The 21,660-nt window shown below is 42.0% G+C and overlaps 1 protein-coding gene across 1 annotated transcript in view; it reads right to left on the bottom strand.

Moving 5' to 3' along the window:
- The window catches only part of SLC7A14 (solute carrier family 7 member 14), a 67,598-nt gene that overhangs the window by 34,190 nt on the left and 11,748 nt on the right, over nt 1-21,660 (bottom strand). The window contains exons 2-3 of the mRNA XM_061193439.1: nt 5,233-5,469; nt 3,451-3,668 (exon numbers count right to left, since the gene is read on the bottom strand). Of these exons, the coding sequence (XP_061049422.1) occupies nt 3,451-3,668; nt 5,233-5,469 (455 nt within the window). The remainder of the gene's footprint in view (nt 1-3,450; nt 3,669-5,232; nt 5,470-21,660) is intronic.

Here is a 21,660-nt window from a genome sequence, read left to right as displayed (position 1 = left end):
GGATTGCTCTTTAACTCTTTCAGAGTCCTTGAAAATTGTGTTTCAAGTCATGTAATGGTATCCTTACAAACCGCTCTGTCCACAGTGGTTTCCTCCATCCCGTCCTACCTAAAGGGATCGAAGAAGAAAGTGGACTCCAACTCTGCACTAGTCCCCTCGCCAGGGGTGGGGGTCAGAGTTTCTGTAAGGAGTGAAGAAGCTCATGAAGCTGCCAAGTAGGCAACTCGATTTTGTTGACAATCGTCAGATGACAGAGTAGGGAGTGTGTTTATTCACTTGGTGGATGACATGCTCATGAGAAGGTGTCAGATCTTAAAAAACAGCATCCATATTCAAAGTGGCCTTGCTGGACTGGAAAAGCGACCTGAAACCAAAGTCGAGAAAGAACAGGTCCAGGCAGTCGGCTGTGGAGGAAATGTACAACGCAGAAATCCAAGGCCAGGCAGATAGCAGGGAGGATGCGTCAGCATCATCTTCACACTGGGCTGTCCTTTGTGCTCAGATGATGTTTTCAGGCACAGCCACTAGGACATATATTTGAATTTCTTGCAGGGAATATGGATTTGCCACGAAAAATCCAAAATCCCAGCCAAGCTTTTTTGGTGACCAATGACAAGCCTACTCCAGGTAGCAGGTTTGGGTTGGAGTGAGGTCAGTGGCCAAAGGTGCCAAAAAAGACAATTGGTTCGATGCGTGCAAACCTGGGCGTAATGGAGTAAATAAGGGCTTTGGCTCATCTAGGACTGGGATTGAATTTCAACTCTATTACAGTCTAGATCTGTGATCTTAACTTTTCTAAACTTCAGTTATTTCGATATAAACGTGGAGATCATTGTACTTATCTTGCAAGGCTGTGGTGAAGATTAAATGGAAAGTGTATATGAAAGAGTATGTCATAAGGAAAAAATTGTTAGGGATGGCATCCTTCCTTTCTTTTTTATGCCTGATTTCCAATTTTCTTTTCTTGCTGTAGAAGCCAGTGAGAACTGGGATTGGGTAAATGGGAAGCCCCTAAGCCTGGCTTGATTAGCTCCTTCCGTGATGAGGCAGCTCCTGACTGAGGAAGGATGTGGAGCCCCTAAGCAGGGAGAGGAGACCCCCCCCCCAAAGAGAATAAAGACCCCAGAACAAAGCACAAAAGGAAGAGCTAAAAGACTAGTTCATCTTCTTCAGCATGGGCAAAGGGTGTTTACACAGAGGATAATGACTATTTCCAGTCTTCACATGGGGCCTAGACTACAGTGTGTGCCATTTAGATAAGTTATTAGGAAGATTTTGAAAATTAAACATGATCTGAGTAATTAAGAAGAGTTTTCAAATTGCTTTGATATGATGTCTTAGTAAAAATGCACATTTGGCCTGGGCCGGCTTAACTATACCCCCATCTTAATGCTCCTTCTAGCTCCAAGACCCCAAGACTTTGTGAAGGCTTAAAGGAAATGAAAATGTAACATGTCAGCTTAATTACATTATTACCTTTTTTTTTAAAAGAAGGCTCAGAAGGGAGGGGTCATCATACATAAGGCACTCAGTGTAGTGGAAGGGACTTTGGAGCCACACACCTGGGTGGGAATTTCAGTCCTGGCACCGACTAGCTAAGTGACTTCAGGCAAGTTACCCAGCTTCTCTGAGCCTTGAATTCTCCATTTGTAAGTTGGGGATAGCAGCACCTGCTTTAAAGTTTTGTTATAAGAGTGAGATAATATTCCTAGAGCAGAATGCTGGGCCCCCAGCAGGTAGTGGGTAAATTCTAGCTGCTTCCTCCTGTCATGATCGCTGTTGCTAACCACACAGTGTGCACATAAAAACATCTAAGATTTTATTCTTTTTTTGCAAACATTTGGTCGCCATTAGTTTTACCACTTGATAGATGAGAAAACCTGAAAGCACAGAAGTTAACTGTTGGCCAAAGTCTCGTAGTAGGTCCATGACCCAGTAATTTCTTACATTGTTAAGAAAATGGTGAGAACATTTTCATGTGCTATGATGAAAATGCAGTTGAGTTCTGGGAAAACATTCTTTCTTTCTCATTATTATAATTTGTTGTTTTCTTATTTGATAGGAAGGGAACGATTTGTATCATAAGAAAATATAGACTTGGGAATCCAGAATGGGGTTAACAGTGTTTCTTTGTCTCTTCTTCTGGTTTGAACCAGTTTTAGGATTTATTCACTTCAGGGGGGAGGGATGCACTCTGCAGAATTCTTACTGATAAGCAGAAGACTAGAAATCTTGGCTTAAATTGCTTCCTTGCTTGTTTCTCTGCATTGAACAGCGTGGCATGGTTTAGAATACACAGAAGTTATTTTGAGTGTTCTCCAAGAGCTATTTCTGGTCCCTGGACCTCTTGGAGGAAAACCAGTGTAAGCAAAAACTACAAAAGCAAAACGGGTGGAATCCTGGACTTGCTTCTGTCACTGATTCTGGGTGGGTGTGCCTCTCCCAGCCTCAGTTTATTTACCTGTTAAGTGAGGGGATGGGACCAGGTGACCTCTGTGATCCCTTCTAACTCAAAATTCTCTGATTTATATTCTACTATTTGAAAAAAAGAAGAATGAGCTGGTGAATTTTACCCATAAATCCATAAAGTAAGCATTTTTAGTCGTGCTAGAGAAAGAATCCAGGTGCGACTTAGAACTAGTACTTCTCAGTATAAAGAATTTGCCACTCGGACCTTCCCATCTTTCTTTAGCATAAACCACACCATCAGATCACAGGGATGAGATCTGAAAATGTCCTTTTGGTCCAGCGCACTCTCTTGCCAACCGCCAGGCCACACCAGGTGGGCTTCTCTGCTCTCAGACCCCAGCAGGACTCTCCACCTTGGGTCAAATGTTGGGATTAGATTTGAAAACTGTTCTTTTCTTGTTCCATTCCCAGGCAACACTCATGCTTTCCTCACCCGCCCACTCTCCCGGCCTCCTTTACTGCCTTGTGTATTTATGGACTGTCTGAATAGACTGTAGAGAGATTCTGTAGGACTGAGCTGCTCATGTACAGGCTGTGGAGTCAGACAGTCCTGGCTTTGGGTCCTGACTTGGCCACTTACACTGTGTGCTTAATAGCAAGTCATTTGACCTCTCTGAGTGTGAGTTTTTTTCATCTGTAAGACCAGAATGTAAATATCCTCCTTGCAAGGTTATTAGGAAGGTTAAATGAGATATTATATGCAGAGCACTTAGCGTAATATTAGGTATATTGCAAGTGACCAAAACTTCAAGTCTATTATTGTTTTCCACATAAAATAGGATCTCAAATGTTTGTGAAACAAATAAATAAAAAAGAACCACTTCTTCAGAACATTCCAATTAAATTCAGATAAAAGGTGATGAAAAGAGTGCCATGAAGGTTATGAGACAAGCAGCATCTTCTTGAAAGTGTGTCTCAGACTGTCACAGGGTGGAAGGCAGAGCGTGCAACAGGTACACTGGGATTTAGGAAAGAACTCACCCCTGACCAGCCGTGGGGCAAGAACTGGCCCTCAGCCCAGTATTTCCCGTTGATGAAGAAGAAGCCTGCAATCATGATGAACACCCACACTGCCAGGTTCAGCACATTGAGTACGTTGTTGAAGCCCACGGAATTCTTCACCCCCAGTGCGACAATGATGGTGACGATGACTGCGATCACCAAAGCCAGAAGGTCCGGGTATGATTGTTTTCCTTTCCCTAGAGTGGAAAGACACGAGCTGATATTGTCCAGGGAGAAGAACTCCCAGGCCTACCCCGGTGCATCTGCACTCAGCTCAGAGAAAGGTGGTCAGTTTGTTACGGAGGGAGAAGGAACTGTGTGTGTGTGTGTTCGCCTCCACTGTGGTCCACAGGTGTCTATTTGCAAATGGGAAGGTTTTGGTGTATAGGTGAGGTGGCCTAATATCCTGGACCAAAAATTGGGACACATGATATGACAATTACAGCAGTGCCTATGGAACCATCGCACGGAACATCCAAAATCAGGACTGTCCCAGGACATTCAGATGTATATATGGATCTGACATGTTATTTGAACTGTTTTATCTTCATTGTTGTTTACTTTATAGTCCATAAATTTCTCTTTGTTAGCAAATTTAGAAATACGTGTCTGAAAATTATTGGAAGAAGGGTGTTCTTTCCATTTGAGTGAATGTGGTTGCGGAGAAGATGGCTGGGGAACATGCCCCGCCTTTTTGGTCTTGTCTGTTGGCCAGTGGACTCCTGCCCTCTATAGAATGGAGACGGCACTGCCTCAGCAGTCACGCTCCTGGATTTCAGCTGAACTCTTGCCTGTAACCAGCTGTGTGGCCTTGGGCAAGTGCCTCCTTTCTCCGGACCTCATCTGTAAAGTGAAAGGGCGGGCTACCTGATTTTGGAGGACACTTTCAGACCTAAAATTCTATGACATCATTATACTGAGAAAATGTGGTCTTCATATTTTTTATCTTCTCATGGTATCTAGGTGCTCAGCATTTTGGTCAGTTTTTCTTAGATAGGGGCACCAAAGTCAAATGACTTGCATGCAGCCACTGAATTAGTCCCTGGAAGTTCTGGGGCAAGACCCCAAAGCTTCCTCAACTACTGTTTAGCTTCCCTTGAATGTAAAGGGATAGTCAGACATCAGGATGGAAAGTGGGTGGTAAGTGAGGCTCAGAGCCTGAAGTCTCAAGGTATTTGTTACATGAGCTTCTGACTATTTAGTATTCACTCATTTCGGTTACTCATCCATTCTGTTTCTTTTAGAAATATATTTTCTTATTTAAAAATTAATGCATGCTTATTTATGAAAAATTTAAAAAATGTTCTAAGGAAACCACTGGAGAAGTTCCTTATAGTTCTTTTTCCTGTATTAGTTTTATTTTTATATAGTTATTAACATGATGCACGTCCAATTTGTATCCTTTGTCATACAGCATCGCATCAAAAACATATTCCATGCTATTACAGTAATCTTCCTGATCGTCCTTTTAATTGCTAGCTATATAATATGCTGCCCTAGTTTATGTAATCATTGTAGAATGATTTAAGCTGTTTCTAATTTTTTGTTATTATAAATAAGGCTGTGATGAACATCTTTTCATATAAAGTTTTTATGGAAACTAGAATAATTTCCTTAGGATAGATTCAGAGGGGAATTACTTGGAAAAGAAGATGTATTAAGGCCCTGGATACATTTTGCCAAATTGCATCCTGAAAGAGGAACCCATTTATTTGGCTCAGCAAGTTTGCATGTTGGGGTTAGAGTCTGTGGCAGTCTCACCCAGGCCGTTGAGGGTCCCCACGCTGTCCGCCATCCGGCGGCTGACCGTGTGGTTGGCCAGTGAGTCAAACATGCTGCTCAGAGCGCTGGCGCCGGCCGCGGTGCCGATCAGGTACTCCAGGATCAGGTTCCAGCCGATGAAAAACGCCACAAACTCCCCGACGGTGACATAGCTGTAGGTGTAGGCCGACCCCGTGGTCTTGGGGACGCGGACTCCAAACTCTGCATAGCAGACACCTGCATGGGACACACACATGGATGATAGATTTCAGGAGATGAGCTAAACTTCTGGTGGTTAACAATCTTGGGTAGAAAATACTGGAAATCTCTGGGATCTTAGAACAAATAGGCAAAGTTTTATATAAATGAATCAATTTAAAGTTCTAATGTGTTCCAGCTTCACTTCTGGAAAACTTTTTAACCTGAATGAATGCCAGAACTAATTCTAAGGAGCTATTAGAAGCTGATCTTCTTCATTAGGAAAACTCCCGGTTATCGTATGTGTCTCTGTCATTGTTCCTTAGGTGTCAGATATCCTGAGTGAACATGGATCTAACTCATTATGACCCCACAATTGATGGCACCAGTGTTAGATTATGCTAGCATTCTTCTCTTTCATTTTTACCTGTTACAAAAGGTGTTCCTCATTTGAGAGTGATACCTCAAGCAACCCTCGAAAATCCTGTACTATACTGGCGGGTGGGCGGGTAATAACAATGCAAATATAAATAAATGACTAGTTATTAACTAGGAAATTTAGCACATACAAAAGATAATTTAATGAACACTTTAAGAGTGCCTACTGTGTGCTTGGGAAGGTGCCAAGTGCTGGGACTAAAAAAAGACAAGTGATGCAGGGCACTGCCTTCAAGGGGAGCTATACCAGGAAATCAGCTCATATCGTAGGCTGTATAAACTCAGTAATGCAGAGACGTACAGGAACAAGGAGAGCAGAGATACGACAAGTGCCTCAGCTGGTTTTGAGGTATATGGAGGAATTAATTGCACTCAGAAGGTGGAACATGAGGCAAAGACATGGTGGGGAGAGACAGTATGAAGCTTTGGGTGGAGTGGGATGTGCCTGGGGGTGCTGGGAGGATCCGAGGCTGGAGAGGCAAGCAGAAGCCATGTGTTTTCCAAAGTGGGTCAGGGCCCGCTTCCACCAGAGTCATCTGTTGAATTGTAGTTTCAGGAGATGGAGACCAGGAATCTGCATTTTAACAAGCTCCCCACTTATATTTGAGAAACACTGGTATATTGCCTCATTTTTTTGTTTTATAGAATTAGAGATCAAATTAGAAAGAGACAGGGAATACACCAAACTTCTGGAAGTTGGGAGAATATTCTACATTGTACTAGGAACTCTGGATTTGGGGCCAGTGGGTGGGGTACCAAGTGGAAGGACAGACATAAAACAGCTTGGAGGAGACACACCAGGAGTGGGATATAGGAGGAGGTAGAAGGGAACTCAGTAAGCTTTACTTTCAGTCCCAATTCTGTTAAGAGCCAACCTTGAGGTTCTCTCATCACAAATCAGGGAAAAATTGTTCACTCTTTTGTGACTAAAGAGAACAAGTTTCTTCTCCTTTTGAAGGGAGTAAAATCAATGCAAGGAAGCAAAAACAGAGATGTCAAAAGCGTGGACACAATGAATGATTAAATGTGATGCACTGTCTCTTTTCCTTCCACTCAGTGGCATCAGTGTCAGGGCGTCCGTGTGGAAGGAGCACTGGACCAGCTGGGCTGCCCTCTTGTCTCGACTCTACCTTGAACCTGTGTACCCCTGTACGTTGTTTCCTTCCTTGTAAAGTAAAGGAATTAGGCTGGAATGCTCTCTTAAGTGTCTTTCTACTCTGACAATCTAGGATTCTATTGTTATATGGAATTTTGCTACAAAATATATTGAACATAATTTTCTTTTACATTAGTTACTGTATTGTCCTGTATTATGGAGATGCTCTCAAGGCTAGCAAAGCTGTTTGTCCCTACCTTGAATGGCCGAGGCTGCTATTTATTTTGAGTTCCTATGTCATCCCCCTTCCCTCCACTTTGTAAAATAGTTTTCATCCACTTCCTGGAGGTCAGCCTCTCAGTTGTTTCTTCTTGTTGCTGTTGCAAGGCTTACATGGAGCAGTCTGACCTCCTCCTATTCTAAATTGCTGCTTCCAACACCTGATGTTTAAATTGTTAGGGTGAGTCTAAAATTAAGAGGAAGTGGTGTCAGAAGGAAGGCCCGAGGAACTCTATAAGGAAAGTATAGAGTGTGTAAGTGCTGAGTGTGAGACCTGGTGATATTTTCTTGGATGCTTGGCGGACATGTGTAACTTATGTGTTCTTTTCTCCTGAAGGGAGTTGAGTTTGCACATAGAGTAGGTTTCTTTTTAAGTGCAGTATAAGGAAGGGCTTAGGAGGTAACTAACTTATTCTCTTTAGTGAAGGATCCACATCTTTACCCAATAATTTTTTTATGTTTATTTATTTATTTTTTTCTTATTAGTCATCCATTTTATACACATCAGTGTGTACATGTCAATCCCAATCTCCCAAATCATCACACCCCCACCCCCACCCCCTGCCGCTTTCCCCCCTTGGTGTCCATATGTTTGTTCTCTACATCTGTGTCTCAATTTCTGCTCTGCAAACCGGTTCATCTGTACCATTTTCTAGCTTCCACATATATGCGTTAATATACGATATTTGTTTTTCTCTTTCTGACTTACTTCACTCTGTATGACAGTCTCTAGTCTCCATCCACGTCTCTACAAATGACCCAATTTTGTTCCTTTTTATGGCTGAGTAATATTTCATTGTGTATATGTACCACATCTTCTTTATCCGTTCATCTGTCGATGGGGATTTAGGTTGCTTCCATGACCTGGCTATTGTAAATAGTGCTGCGGTGAACATTGGGGTGCATATGTCTTTTTGAATTTTGGTTTTCTCTGGGTATATGCCCAGTAGTGGGATTGTTGGGTCATATGGTAATTCTATTTTTAGTTCTTTGAGGAACCTCCATACTGTTCTCCATAGGGGCTGTATCAATTTACATTCCCACCAACAGTGCAAGAAGGTTCCCTTTTCTCCACACCCTCTCCAGCATTTGTTGTTTGTAGATTTTCTGATGATGCCCATTCTGACTGGTGTGAGGTGATACCTCATTGTAGTTTTGATTTGCATTTCTCTAATAATTAGTGATGGTGAGCAGCTTTTCATGTGCTTCTTGGCCATCTGTATGTCTTCTTTGGAGAAATGTCTATTTAGGTCTTCTGCCCGTTTTTGGACTGGGTTGTTTTCTTTTTTAATATTGAGCTGCATGAGCTGCTTATATATTTTGGAGATTAATCCTTTGTCCATTGATTCGTTTGCAAATATTTTCTCCCATTCTCAGGGTTGTCTTTTCGTCTTGTTTGTAGTTTCCTTTACTGTGCAAAAGCTTTTAAGTTTCATTAGGTCCCATTTGTTTATTTTTGTTTTTATTTCCGTTACTCTAGGAGGTGGATCAAAAAAGATCTTGCTGTGATTTATGTCCAGGAGTGTTCTTCCTATGTTTTCCTCTAAGAGTTTTATAGTGCCCAGTCTTACATTTAGGTCTCTAATCCATTTTGAGTTTATTTTTGTGTATGGTGTTAGGGAGTGTTCTAATTTCATTCTTTTACATGTAGCCCTCCAGTTTTCCCAGCACCACTTATTGAAGAGACTGTCTTTTCTCCATTGTATATCCTTGCCTCCTTTGTCATAGATTAGTTGACCATAGGTGCTTGGGTTTATCTCTGGGCTTTCTATCCTGTTCCATTGATCTATATTTCTGTTTTTGTGCCAGTACCATATTGTCTTGATTACTGTAGATTTGTAGTATAGTCTGAAGTCAGGGAGTCTGATTCCTCCCACTCCGTTTTTTTCTCTCAAGACTGCTTTGGCTATTCGGGGTCTTTTGTGTCTCCATACAAATTTTAAGATTTTTTGTTCTAGTTCCGTAAAAAATGCCATTGGTAATTTGATAGGGATTGCATTGAATCTGTAGATTGCTTTGGGTAGTATAGTCATTTTCACAATATTGATTCTTCCAATCCAAGAACATGGTATATCTCTCCATCTGTTGGTATCATCTTTAATTTCTTTCATCAGTGTCTTATAGTTTTCTGCATACAGGTCTTTTGTCTCCCTAGGTAGGTTTATTCCTAGGTATTTTATTTTTGTTGCAGTGGTAAATGGGAGTGTTTCCTTGATTTCTCTTTCTGAGTTTTCATTGTTAGTGTATAGGAATGCAAGTGATTTCTGTGCATTAATTTTGTATCCTGCAACTTTACCAAATTCATTGATTAGCTCTAATAGTTCTCTGGTGGCATCTTTAGGATTCTCTATGTATAGTATCATGTGATCTGCAAACAGTGACCGTTTTACTTCTTCTTTTCCAATTTGTATTCCTTTTATTTCTTTTTCTTCTCTGATTGTCGTGGCTAAGACTTCCAAAACTATGTTGAATAATATTGGTGAGAGTGGACAACCTTGTCTTATTCCTGATCTTAGAGGAAATGCTTTCAGTTTTTCACCATTGAGAATGATGTTTGCTGTGGGTTTGTCATATATGGCCTTTATTATGTTGAGGTAGGTTCCCTCTACGCCCACTTTCTGGAGAATTTTTATCATAAATCGGTGTTGAATTTTGTCAAAAGCTTTTTCTGCATCTACTGAGATGATCATATGGTTTTTCTTCTTCAATTTGTTAATATGGTGTATCACATTGATCAATTTGCATATATTGAAGAATCCTTGCATCCCTGGGATAAATCCCACTTGATCATAGTGTATGATTCTTTTAATGTGCTGTTGGATTCTGTTTGCTAGTATTTTGTTGAGGATTTTTGCATCTATATTCATCAGTGATATTGGTCTGTAATTTCCTTTTTTTGTAGTATCTTTGTCTGGTTTTGGTATCAGGGTGATGGTGGCCTCATAGAATGAGTTTGGGAGTGTTCCTTCCTCTGCAATTTTTTGGAAGAGTTTGAGAAGGATGGATGTTAGCTCTTCTCTAAATGTTTGATAGAATTCACCTGTGAAGCCATCTGGTCCTGGACTTTTGTTTGTTGGAAGATTTTTAATCACAGTTTCAATTTCATTACTTGTGATTGGTCTGTTCATATTTTCTATTTCTTCCTGGTTCAGTCTTGGAAGGTTATACCTTTCTAAGAATTTGTCCATTTCTTCCAGGTTGTCCATTTTATTGGCATACAGTTGCTTGTAGTAGTCTCTTAGGATGCTTTGTATTTCTGCGGTGTCTGTTGTAACTTCTCCTTTTTCATCTCTAATTTTATTGATTTGAGTCCTCTCCCTCTTTTTCTTGATGAGTCTGGCTAATGGCTTATCAATTTTGTTTATCTTCTCAAAGAACCAGCTTTTAGTTTTATTGATCTTTGCTATTGTTTTCTTTACTTCTATTTCATTTATTTCCGCTCTGATCTTTATGATTTCTTTCCTTCTGCTAACTTTGGGTTTTGTTTGTTCTTCTTTCTCTAGTTCCTTTAGGTGTAAGGTTAGATTGTTTACTTGAGATTTTTCTTGTTTCTTGAGGTAGGCTTGTATTGCTATAAAATTCCCTCTTAGAACTGCTTTTGCTACATCTCATAGGTTTTGGATCGTCGTGTTTTCATTGTCATTTGTCTCTAGATATTTTTTGATTTCTTCTTTGATTTCTTCAGTGATCTCTTGGTTATTTAGAAACGTATTGTTTAGCCTCCATGTGTTTGTGTTTTTTACATTTTTTTCCTGTAATTGATTTCTAATCTCATAGCATTGTGGTCAGAAAAGATGCTTGATATGATTTCAGTTTTCTTAAATTTACTGAGGCTTGATTTGTGACCCAAGATGTGATCTATCCTGGAGAATGTTCCATGTGCACTTGAGAAGAAAGTGTAATCTGCTGTTTTTGGATGGAATGTCCTATAAATAGCAATTAAATCTATCTGGTCTATTGTGTCATTTAAAGCTTGTGTTTCCTTATTAATTTTCTCTCTGGATGATCTCCATTGGTGTAAGTGAGGTGTTAAAGTCCCCCAGTATTATTGTGTTACTGTCGATTTCCTCTTTTATAGCTGTTAGCAGTTGCCTTATGTATTCAGGTGCTCCTATGTTGGGTGCATATATATTTATAATTGTTATATCTTCTTCTTGGATTGATCCCTTGATCATTACGTAGTGTCCTTCCTTGTCTCTTGTAGCATTCTTTATTTGAAAGTCTATTTTATCTGACATGAGTATTGCTACTCTAGCTTTCTTTTGAGTTCCGTTTGCATGGAATATCTTTTTCCATCCCTTCACTTTCAGTCTGTATGTGTCCCTAAGTCTGAAGTGGGTCTCTTGTAGACAGCATATATATGGGTCTTGTTTTTGTATCCATTCAGCAAGCCTGTGTCTTTTGGTTGGATCATTTAATCCATTCACGTTTAAGGTAATTATCGATGTGTATGTTCCTATTACCATTTTCTTAATTTTAGAGGGGTTGTTTTTGTAGGTCTTTTTCTTCTCTTGTGCTTCCCACTTAGAGAAGTTCCTTTAGCATTTGTTGTAGAGCTGGTTTGGTGGTGCTGAATTCTCTTAGCTTTTGCTTGTCTGTAAAGCTTTTGATTTCTCCATCGAATCTGAAAGAGATCCTTGCTGGATAGAGTAATCTTGGTTGTAGGTTCTTCCCTTTCATCACTTTAAGCATATCATGCCACTCCCTTCTGGCTTGTAGAGTTTCTGGTGAGAAATCAGCTGTTAACCTTATGGAAGTTCCCTTGTATGTTATTTGTCGTTTTTCCCTTGCTGCTTTCAATAATTTTTCTTTGTCTTTAATTTTTGCCAATTTGATTACTGTGTGTCTCCGCCTGTTTCTTCTTGGGTTTATCCTGTATGGGACTCTCTGCGCTTCCTGGACTTGGGTGGCTATTTCCTTCCCCATATTAGGGAAGTTTTTGACTATAATGTTTTCAAATGTTTTCTCTGGTCCTTTCTCTGGTCCTTTCTCTCTCTCTTCTCCTTCTGGGACCCCTGGAACGTTGTTGCGTTTAATGTTGTCCCAGAGGTCTCTTAGGCTGTCTTCATTTCTTTTCATTCTTTTTTCTTTATTCTGTTCCGCAGCGGTGAATTCCACCATTCTGTCTTCCAGGTCACTTATCCGTTCCTCTGCCTGAGTTATTCTGCTATTGATTCCTTCTAGTGTGTTTTTCATTTCAGTTATTGTATTGTTCATCTCTGTTTGTTTGTTCTTTAATTCTTCTAGATCTTTGTAAAAGATTTCTTGCATCTTCTCAATCTTTGCCTCCATTCTTTTTCCGAGGTCCTGGATCATCTTCACTATCATTATTCTGAATTCTTTTTCTGGAAGATGGCCTATCTCCATTTCATTTAGTTCTTTTTCTGGGGTTTTATGTTGTCCCTTCATCTGGTACATAGCCCTCTGCCTTTTCATCTTGTCTGTCTTTCTGTGAATGTGGTTTTTGTTCCACAGGCTGCAGGATTGTAGTTCTTCTTGCTTCTGCTGTCTGCCCTCTGGTGGATGAGGCTATCTAAGAGGCTTGTGCAAGTTTCCTGATGGGAGGGACTTGTGGTGGGTAGAGCTGGCTGTTGCTCTGGTGGGCAGAGCTCAGTAAAACTTTAATCCGCTTGTCTGCTGATCGGTGGGGCTGGGTTCCCTCCCTGTTGGTTGTTTGGCCTGAGGCGACCCAACACTGGAGCCTACCTGGGCTCTTTGGTGGGGCTAATGGCGGACTCTGGGAGGGCTCACGCCAAGGAGTACTTCCTGGAACTTCTGCTGCCAGTGTCCTTGTCCCTTGGTGAGCCACAGCTGCCCCCTGCCTCTGCAGGAGACCCTCCAACACTAGCAGGTAGGTCTGGTTCAGTATCCTATGGGGTCACTGCTCCTTCCCCTGGGTCCCGATATGCACACTACTTTGTGTGTGCCCTCCAGGAGTGGAGTCTCTGTTTCCCCCAGTCCTGCCGAAGTCCCTCAGTCAAATCCCGCTAGCCTTCAAAGTCTGATTCTCTAGGAATTCCTCCTCCCGTTGCCAGGCCCCCAGGTTGGGAAGCCTGACGTGTGGCTTAGAACCTTCACTCCAGTGGGTGGACTTCTGTGGTATAAGTGTTCTCCAGTTTGTGAGTCACCCACCCGGCAGTTATGGGATTTGATTTTATTGTGATAGGGCCCCTCCTACTGTCTCATTGCGGCTTCTGCTTTGTCTTTGCATGTGGAGTATCTTTTCTGGTGAGTTCCAGTGTCTTCCTGTCGATGATTGTTCAGCAGTTAGTTGTGATTCCAGTGTTCTCGAAAGAGGGAGTGAGAGCATGGTCTTCTACTCCGCCATCTTGAACCAATCTCTATATACCCAATAATTCTTATATTCTGTGAGCTTCTTCTCTCCATCCTTCTTTACTACCTGATAATGTACAAGGCTTATAAGTAGAATTTGTCCAAGGAATGCTTTTGAAATGGGCATCAGTTTGATTGCAAATTTAATTTGGAGAGCCAGTATTGTGAAGTTTGGGTAGTCAAATGTTCTCTCCTTAATATGTGATCTGACAAATTAAATTAAAAAACACCCAATTCACCATCAGAACCCACTGACCAAGGGTAATTAGCAAAGAGCCAAGTCTTCTTTAGGTCTTGTGAAGGGACCTGCCCCTTGATCTCCTGGATTGGAGGAAGAGGCCCTATGCTGTGCACGGTGCAGGAACTTATAGAATCTTAGTCACTCATTTCCCCAAACCTGCTTGGATCCTGATGACTAGAGTTTGGGGAGAACAGTGGGACAATCAATTAGCCACTAACCATGTAAGACAATTTCTGCTACCATAAATCATTCTTTGGGACACATTCTCATTTTGAACACATTGTGAGGGATTTTATTTTTGAAGCCTTCTGATTTATTTGTGTGCAGGAATCCAAGCTTTTAGTGGACACTAGAAAGTTTCCAGCTTGGCACTGAAGCTAAGTGATCAGGAGTGAGTGATTTCAACCCCAAGTATCCTGGAAAAAAACTGGAAAATGTTGTTAGTCATTCATCGTTTGTTTCAACTATCTCATGTGTAAGAGAGACACATTCAAGGGTATCTTTCTAATTTCAATGAGAAATAAAAACCACGGAAAGGGAAGCCTTGTTTTTCATCCTAGATTATGTGGTAACCGAGTGTCCAAAGGCAAGTTACTTACCTCACATGGGTAAAACGAGGGGGCCAACTAGATGAGCTTCAGGCTACCTTCTCATGCTATTGTTCTTTGATTTTACAGCTAGAAGCAACTCTTAATCATTTGGGTCAATGGGGGAAACCCTGTAGGAAATACTGCAAGCCAGTAGTCTTGGAAAAGGTAGTACTGCCTCCTAGGGGAAATTTTGGAAATCTGTGAGGGTGTCTATGGTTCACATGATTATTGTGGGCACTCATGGCATTAAATGGGTGGGAGCCTGGGCTGTTAGACATTCTGCAGTGTGTGGGACTGTCCCACGGAATGAGGCATTGTCCTGTGTCTTACATGATTCCGAAGGTCCCAGTGGACATTCATGTAAGAGAAAGCCTATTTATGATTTCTGAGCTTGAATCTATCTTCATTTTACATATTAACACAAAGTGTTTTTTTGGTGTGGTTTTATATACATTGAATTTTCCTGGGATGTAACAACTGGGTAGATTGAGGGACAGTTGTAATTTGTTTTGTCTCAAAATTTACCAGGAGTTGCTCGTCATTTGGGAAAACCACATCAGCAGCAGCTCAAGACTCATGGTCTTTGAGCAGCAAACAGCACACCTATGTGAAGGTACATTTGTAGCAGTTGCATTCATAGTGGTTCTACAAATGATGGCAGGCAACCGACGACTCTGTTATGTCCCCTAATGTACTTATGCCCCAGCATTCACATGCTGATATATTATTTTTATCAGAAATTACTTTTCTTTCATTTATCTTCTATACAAAGGGCATGGTGATTTTTTTTAAAAAAGTTAGTGTTTAGGAAGGTAACATTATCTCTAGTTTGCTTTGCAGAATAGTAGAAAAAGAATTACAGTGTATTTATTATCTAAAGTTGATTTGGTGTACTGGGATGGAGAATCACTATTCTAAATGTGAGAGAAGTTTATAAACAATCTCTACTCAATTTAGTAAGGCATTTCAAAAATTTCTTGCCCCAGAGTTACCTTCCCAATCATATTTGCCTTATGCTATTATCAAAGTGACTTTGCATTCCTTGGCTATTCATCAAGTGGTTGGAGAGGGAGAGGCATGTTGATTCCAAAAGTATAACCGTGTAGCTGGAGAAAAATCAATAGAGAGTACAATGTCGGGGTGAAGATGGCCATCAACGAGCGACAGCGTGCTGCAGAGAACATGACGGAAGTTTTCCCATTAGAGTTGTTCAGAGATGGCAAGTCCTCGAGCAGTGTGGAGGATTCATTTCTGCAGGACTAGAGAGAATAGGAATGGTTCCTCATAGCCTGCAACTCTGATATCCTTTTCAGTTATCTACCTTTTAAGTATATTGTAAACATATCCCTGTTCTCATTTTGTAATATCCCTAGTGTTCTGTTTTATTTCTATACCTAGAACTATTTTTGGTTAAATTGAGTAATTCCCAGCCTGAAGAGCAGTCAAACTTAGGGTTTACACATTGAAAAGTGGGTTGGGACAAGATACCAGAAGATTCCATATTTGAAACGTTCTCTATCAATCCCTTTGTGAGTACCCCAAATGTCATGTGATTTGAGGTTCAGAAGAGTTTGGTTCCTTTCAGTGTGCATTTCTTTTTAACTCCGAGAGTCTATGGTCCTATCATATATAGGTATAATAGGCCAAGCTTCGGTTAGATACTCCCAGGGAGCCTACGAACAATATTGAACTTTCTAAACTTGTACCTAAGACAGCGCTGCCCAAGAGTTAAGATGATCACTACATGTTCCTCCCCGTCTAATGTCATCCTGTCATTCACAACCTGCCCACCCTGGTCCTCTAGTACCCTCTCAGGACCAGGAAGCAAAGATTCTCCACCCTAAGAGGGTGTAAAGGAGAGAGATCCTGCTGGTGGTAGGTGAAAGGTAGAGAAGGGTTTCTCCACTCGAGAAATACATTTCCCTCTTCCTTCCACCAAAGAAAGCCATCAGACAAATAAGTACTTTTTAAAAGTGTACTTGGGCCTGGGGAGAGTAAATCTAGTGGTTATTTACACCTGAACACCAATTACTCTACTCAGATAAAGAGAGGTTTTCCCATTACCATGTAGTTTAACATAGTGACTAATTCCCTAACCTACTTATCAGCGAATTTACTAATTTCCTGAATAACGTCGGACTTCCTAATTTCCTTCCTTTAGTGCCTACTAAATCAGGCACTGTGGTGAGTATCAGAGACTTAAACGGAAAGTAAGGCAGGTCTCCTGACGTTGAAGCGTCTATATTCTAATCGGGAAACAGCTTAATAACCGGAAGATTCCACGCGGCTGGTACGTAACGCTGTAGGGTATTTATGAGGTGCTCTGGGAGCCCCGTGGGGTGAGTGTGGTTCTGAGGGAGCATGGTTCTCTGGTTGCCGGGGAAGTGGGGAAACGAAGCGGGGAGGCTTTTGAGTTGCATCTTGAAGGGTGAGCTGGGCTTTCCCAGGCAGAACAAAATGGGAAAGGGGGGGTCTCAGGCAGATGAAAGGGCACAGCTGGAATGACGTATAGGCTGCTTTGGGGATTGAAGATGATGAGTCTGCAGAGGTGGACCGGGATCGAGTGTTGAGGGAGCGGGACCTGGTTAATAGGTTGGCGGAATCTAACAGAAAAGGACCGGACGGTTCATCTACTATAGTCGTAAAGCTTTCTCTCGGTTGTCAAACCCACTCTGCCCACAAAGTCTTATTTGAGAGCTTAATACATAAATAAGTGAAAGCAGGGTGCTCTGTCTGAGGAGAGAGTAGGAGACCTGAGGCTGGTCTGCCCGGGATCTCCCGCATCCCACGCCTCCCCAGAGCTTTTGACTATCCTCTGAGGACCCACAGGCTGTACTGAGCGTGGGGTGGAGAGGGGTATCAGTGCTCATCTGGGTGGTTTTCTTACTTGATAGAGGATGCAACCGAGCCCCAGACCTGAAGCTGCATATTCAGGTAATGACAGAGCAGTGGCTAGAATGGAAGTCTCCTGATACCCAGTTCTAGGAGCTTTCCAATTCATTCATTCATTTATCTGAAACATTTATAAGGTGCCATCTTGATGCATCTATGTTAGATTTTAGGGACTTAAAGGTGAATAGGAAGAATACAGTTCCTTTTCTGTGGGTCTTATAGTCTAGTGGCAAGGACAGACCAGAAAAGCAACAATTATAAGAAAACGAGAAAGGAGATATTAGTTGCAGGGAGTGGGGGAAAGTGCATGGGCTGCTTTAAAGAACTGCAACCCTGAGTTCTGAAGTGAGGTGTTCAGACAGCCAGAAGGACTATCCATAGAGAAAAGGGCATCAGGAGGTATGAGAAGGAGTGGAGAGGAGTGTCCAAGAAAACAGTTAGCCAGCTCTGCAGTTTCATTCAGGCCTCTGGGATCAGTCCCAGCCTGTGTGTTGCTCAGAGGAGCCTGCCTGGGGTGACTGGCCACAGGTCACAGATAACAGGCCTGATTGGTTGTTTTGAACATGTTTTATCTGTCAGCGATTCCTTGTCCATGAAGTCAGTTCCTCCTGAGTGCCAATTATCCTCTGTCTCCTAGACTCAGGAAGGAATCAGCCGTTGGATGACACCAGTGCAACTCACCACTTAGACCCAAACATGTCTTTAAGGAAGTCCTCACCAAAGACAGCATTTTGCTGAGATCGTTGTTACCCATTTCCTACTCATTTTCTTAGTCTTCTTAAAGTATCTCTGTTCCATTAATAAATTCACAGCAGGGCTATACATGTTGTATATACTGATATGGTTGCTAGTACTGCTAGTAGGTTGGGAGTGGGGTATAAGGAGAAATCACAGGACCCTAGAGAGAAAGAGTGTGAATTCTCTTGGAAACATTTGTGTTCTCTGCAGCACTGAATTCCAGATGGTGGTAATGAAGTATCCCCATCATCACTGTCCCCCTTGAGAAGCACGTTGCTGGATTCTGAGAAACATCTATTCAGCCCCCTGCGACCCTGCACCAATGTCCTTTTCCCAATGCTCTTGATCAGCCAAGAAAATTGTGGGTTTCTTTTTCAGGGAGTAATCCATCAGGCTCTCTCTCCCTCCCACTTCGACTGTCTCTTCTACCTGAGTAACCTTGGTCACTCCATCACCTGTCAGTGATGCCCAGGCAATTTTTACAAATGCATCTGGAAGAAAAGCAGTTTGTCTGGGAATGCCATAATTTTTCTGCCAAAGCGGGTCCCAGGTGGACAGTAAAAGCCTGTGTTTAGGGAATGGGTGGCATCTTCAATCAGGGGGTGTGTGACACTATTACTTACTGAACCTGACAGGCCTCCAATTAAAGTTGGGTAGGAAGCAGAGAACTGGAAAGTTCCCCAACCTGCTGCACCAATATATCAACATATAAACAGGAAGGAAAGAAGCTGTCCTCATAGTCAGAGAAGTGACCCCCAAAATAGGTCAAGGAAGTTTATTAATTTACTTATGAAATAAGACCAGACTATCTGTTTACTCTCTTGTCTAGATCTCCCCTTTGAAAATATTTTAGAGGTTATTGGAAGGTACAGTTTTCATAACATGATGAATTCCAGTATTATATTGTCTGGTCATGCTATTGTTAATATCATCATTAGTGTACATTAATTTTGTTGCTTTATCAATGATAATGAAGATGGTAATAATAATAATAAAGATCATATGGTTGCTTTCAACTGAAGAATTCACAGGGTTAGCTGTTCCTGAGTCCATCTTCTGGCCCAGATTGGTCCCTCTTCATTGCTGAGGTGGCAGGTGGGCTAGAACTGCCCTTTTTTCTGCTCCTAACATTTTTATGTAGGTGACCTTGGTTAACATCAAAGAGAGCCTTTCAGGGGAAAAGATGTTACAAAAGGGAAAGACACATGTGTTGGGGCATCTACCTATGGTAGGCCCATTGTACATGGCTCCTCATCTGATGCTCAGGTAAGCTGTGAGGGAATGTTGGGGCCTCCATCAGCAGCCCCTCTTTGCTTTAGGAGAAGCCGTGAGGTGTCATAGAAGACACACAGCTTCTGGAGAGAGACCCAGAGAGTGCTTATAACAATTAAATGAGATAATGCACACAGATCACTTTGCCCAGTGCATTGCACACAGTAAGTGCTTGATAATTGTCAACTAGAATTATTACTAACTGTGGCTTTGAGCAAGTCACCCAATTCACTGACCCTTAGTTTCTCCATCTGGAAACTGGCGATGGCGATGCCTACTGTGCAGGTTGTCATGGGCAGGCACTCCTCCAGCGGGAGCTATGGCTGTTATTACAGTTGAGGAAAAGGATATCAGAGAGCTTTACTTAGCAGTAGCTTCTGGAGTGTCTATGCAGGAGCCTTTGCCTTGTAGATGGGACAAAAGAGATTATAAACAAGTATTGTTGGCTGAAGGTTTTAGAGACTCAGCATTGGCAGAGAAGTTATCTAGAATCTAGACCAAGCCCTATGTGTGCTTGATTCACTTCTAAATCAAAACCTGGAAAAATTTCTTTCTAGGTTCTTAATCTTTAATCTAGAAACATCTGTTCTTTTCCACAAATCCTGTTAGAAATTGTGAGGGTGAAGAGAAAGTTCCCATTTTCTTGTTCAACCTTTCTTTATGAGACCTACTGCCCCTCGTCCAGGTGACTCTGATGACTGAGCCCAAAAGGCTTTGTGCAGAAAGGCAAGGAGAGCAGGCACTGAAGTGACAGCCAGTCAAAGATTTTCCAGCTCATCTCTCCAGAAGTAGGCAGTGCCCCCGTTTCTGAAGCAGGGGAAAGTCGCGCTGACAGAGATGACAGTCCTAAGAAGCTTCTGTGAGGGGACCAGGCCATCACCCCCTTGCCCTGAGAATTTAGTGGGCAGGACTAAAAGAGAGTGCTAAGAGAACACACTTGAGCCCTTGTGTGGCCTCCTCAGCCCATTTGACGATCACGTGGGACCAGGTTCCACTGGGACAGGCTGTGTTCTTGGCAGATGCCCAGGAGGGTGAGACCCAGAGAATCTCTCGTGGGCCTGGATCTGCTTTCAGTGGAGGACCTTCCCAGAGACATGAGAAACCCCTCCTAAAAGGGGTGCCATCTTGACTTTTTTCGAAAATGGGCCAACATGCAGAGAGGGAGGACCAGAGACTCAGGATTCAGGAAGTTGTTAGAGAGAATCTTCTGGGTGTGGGGATTTGGTTACAGCTCCGAATTCTTTCTATTATAGTTCTCCTCCCTCCTGGGATACAAACACGTACCACTTTCACCTCCCTCCCTCTCCTTCGCCCTTTCTACTCTCCAGCCCACAAACTCTAGAAGAGTTTGGCCTTCTGTAGGGCATAAGTATGAAGTTTGTATTTTAAGGAGTGAGTGTTGCTGCCTACTGGTCCATGAGGATGGAAGGATGGAGTGCATGGTAAACAGTACTGGGGCACAGCTGACCAGGATCTGGGGTAACTGTTTTTCCTAGATTCTCACCTAGATGGTCCTAATGGATTGCTTCCACCTGGACAGCCCCTACCAAATGCAATAGCAATGGTGGGATTTTAGCTGACTTTTCTACAAGACAACTCCAGTGAATGGAACAGTGAATCCCTTGGATATGTTGGTGGCTTCTTGACAGAGGCATGCCCTCCAAGGAAAACACTGAGTGCTCTTGACCTGATTTATTGTGTCGAGTGCTCTCATAATTAAAACATGCTTAGAAGTGTTTGCAAAGGAGCAGGCATTTGTATCTATGTTTTATACATAAGAGAAATTCATTGCATTGTTTATTTTCTTTACAAAGCCTCAGAGATTATAAACTGGGGTATTTGTAAATAAAGTCTCAAGATAAATAACCAAGGACTATTATTGAATTTATTACAGAATAGGAAATTCCTGAAGAGTTGATAGGATATAAAGATATATTTATGTGTGTATGTGTATACATACATATTTATGTAAATGTATACATATATTTATATGTTTTCAACTACTTTGCAAGGGACTTTGAGGCCCAGGTCTATGTAAGTGGCCAATGGTGAAGTAGAGTATGAAATGTTTGTGATGCATGCTAGCAAATCATTGCTTTTCACACACATACAGCTACCCATGGACAGTCAATAAAGCACAGGCACAGACTGTGTCTAAGATGAATGCATTTCTTGGGTTGTTAAATCAAAGTTTCACTTTACTGCTTGCTGTTCTGTCTTCTCCATGCCAGCTCTACCCTTTGTATTACAGTGTTTGTCTATGCTGTACCCCAGAAATTGGCAGCTCCAATCCACAGGCTGTCAACTGGAAAGGCCGTTTATCTGCGTCCCTGCAGCTTGGGATGCCAATG

This window comes from Eubalaena glacialis, chromosome 6 (assembly GCF_028564815.1).
Source record: "Eubalaena glacialis isolate mEubGla1 chromosome 6, mEubGla1.1.hap2.+ XY, whole genome shotgun sequence".
NCBI lineage: Eukaryota > Metazoa > Chordata > Mammalia > Artiodactyla > Balaenidae > Eubalaena > Eubalaena glacialis.
Note: the sequence above shows the minus strand (reverse complement) of the source record. Positions and strands in the feature narration are given on the sequence as shown.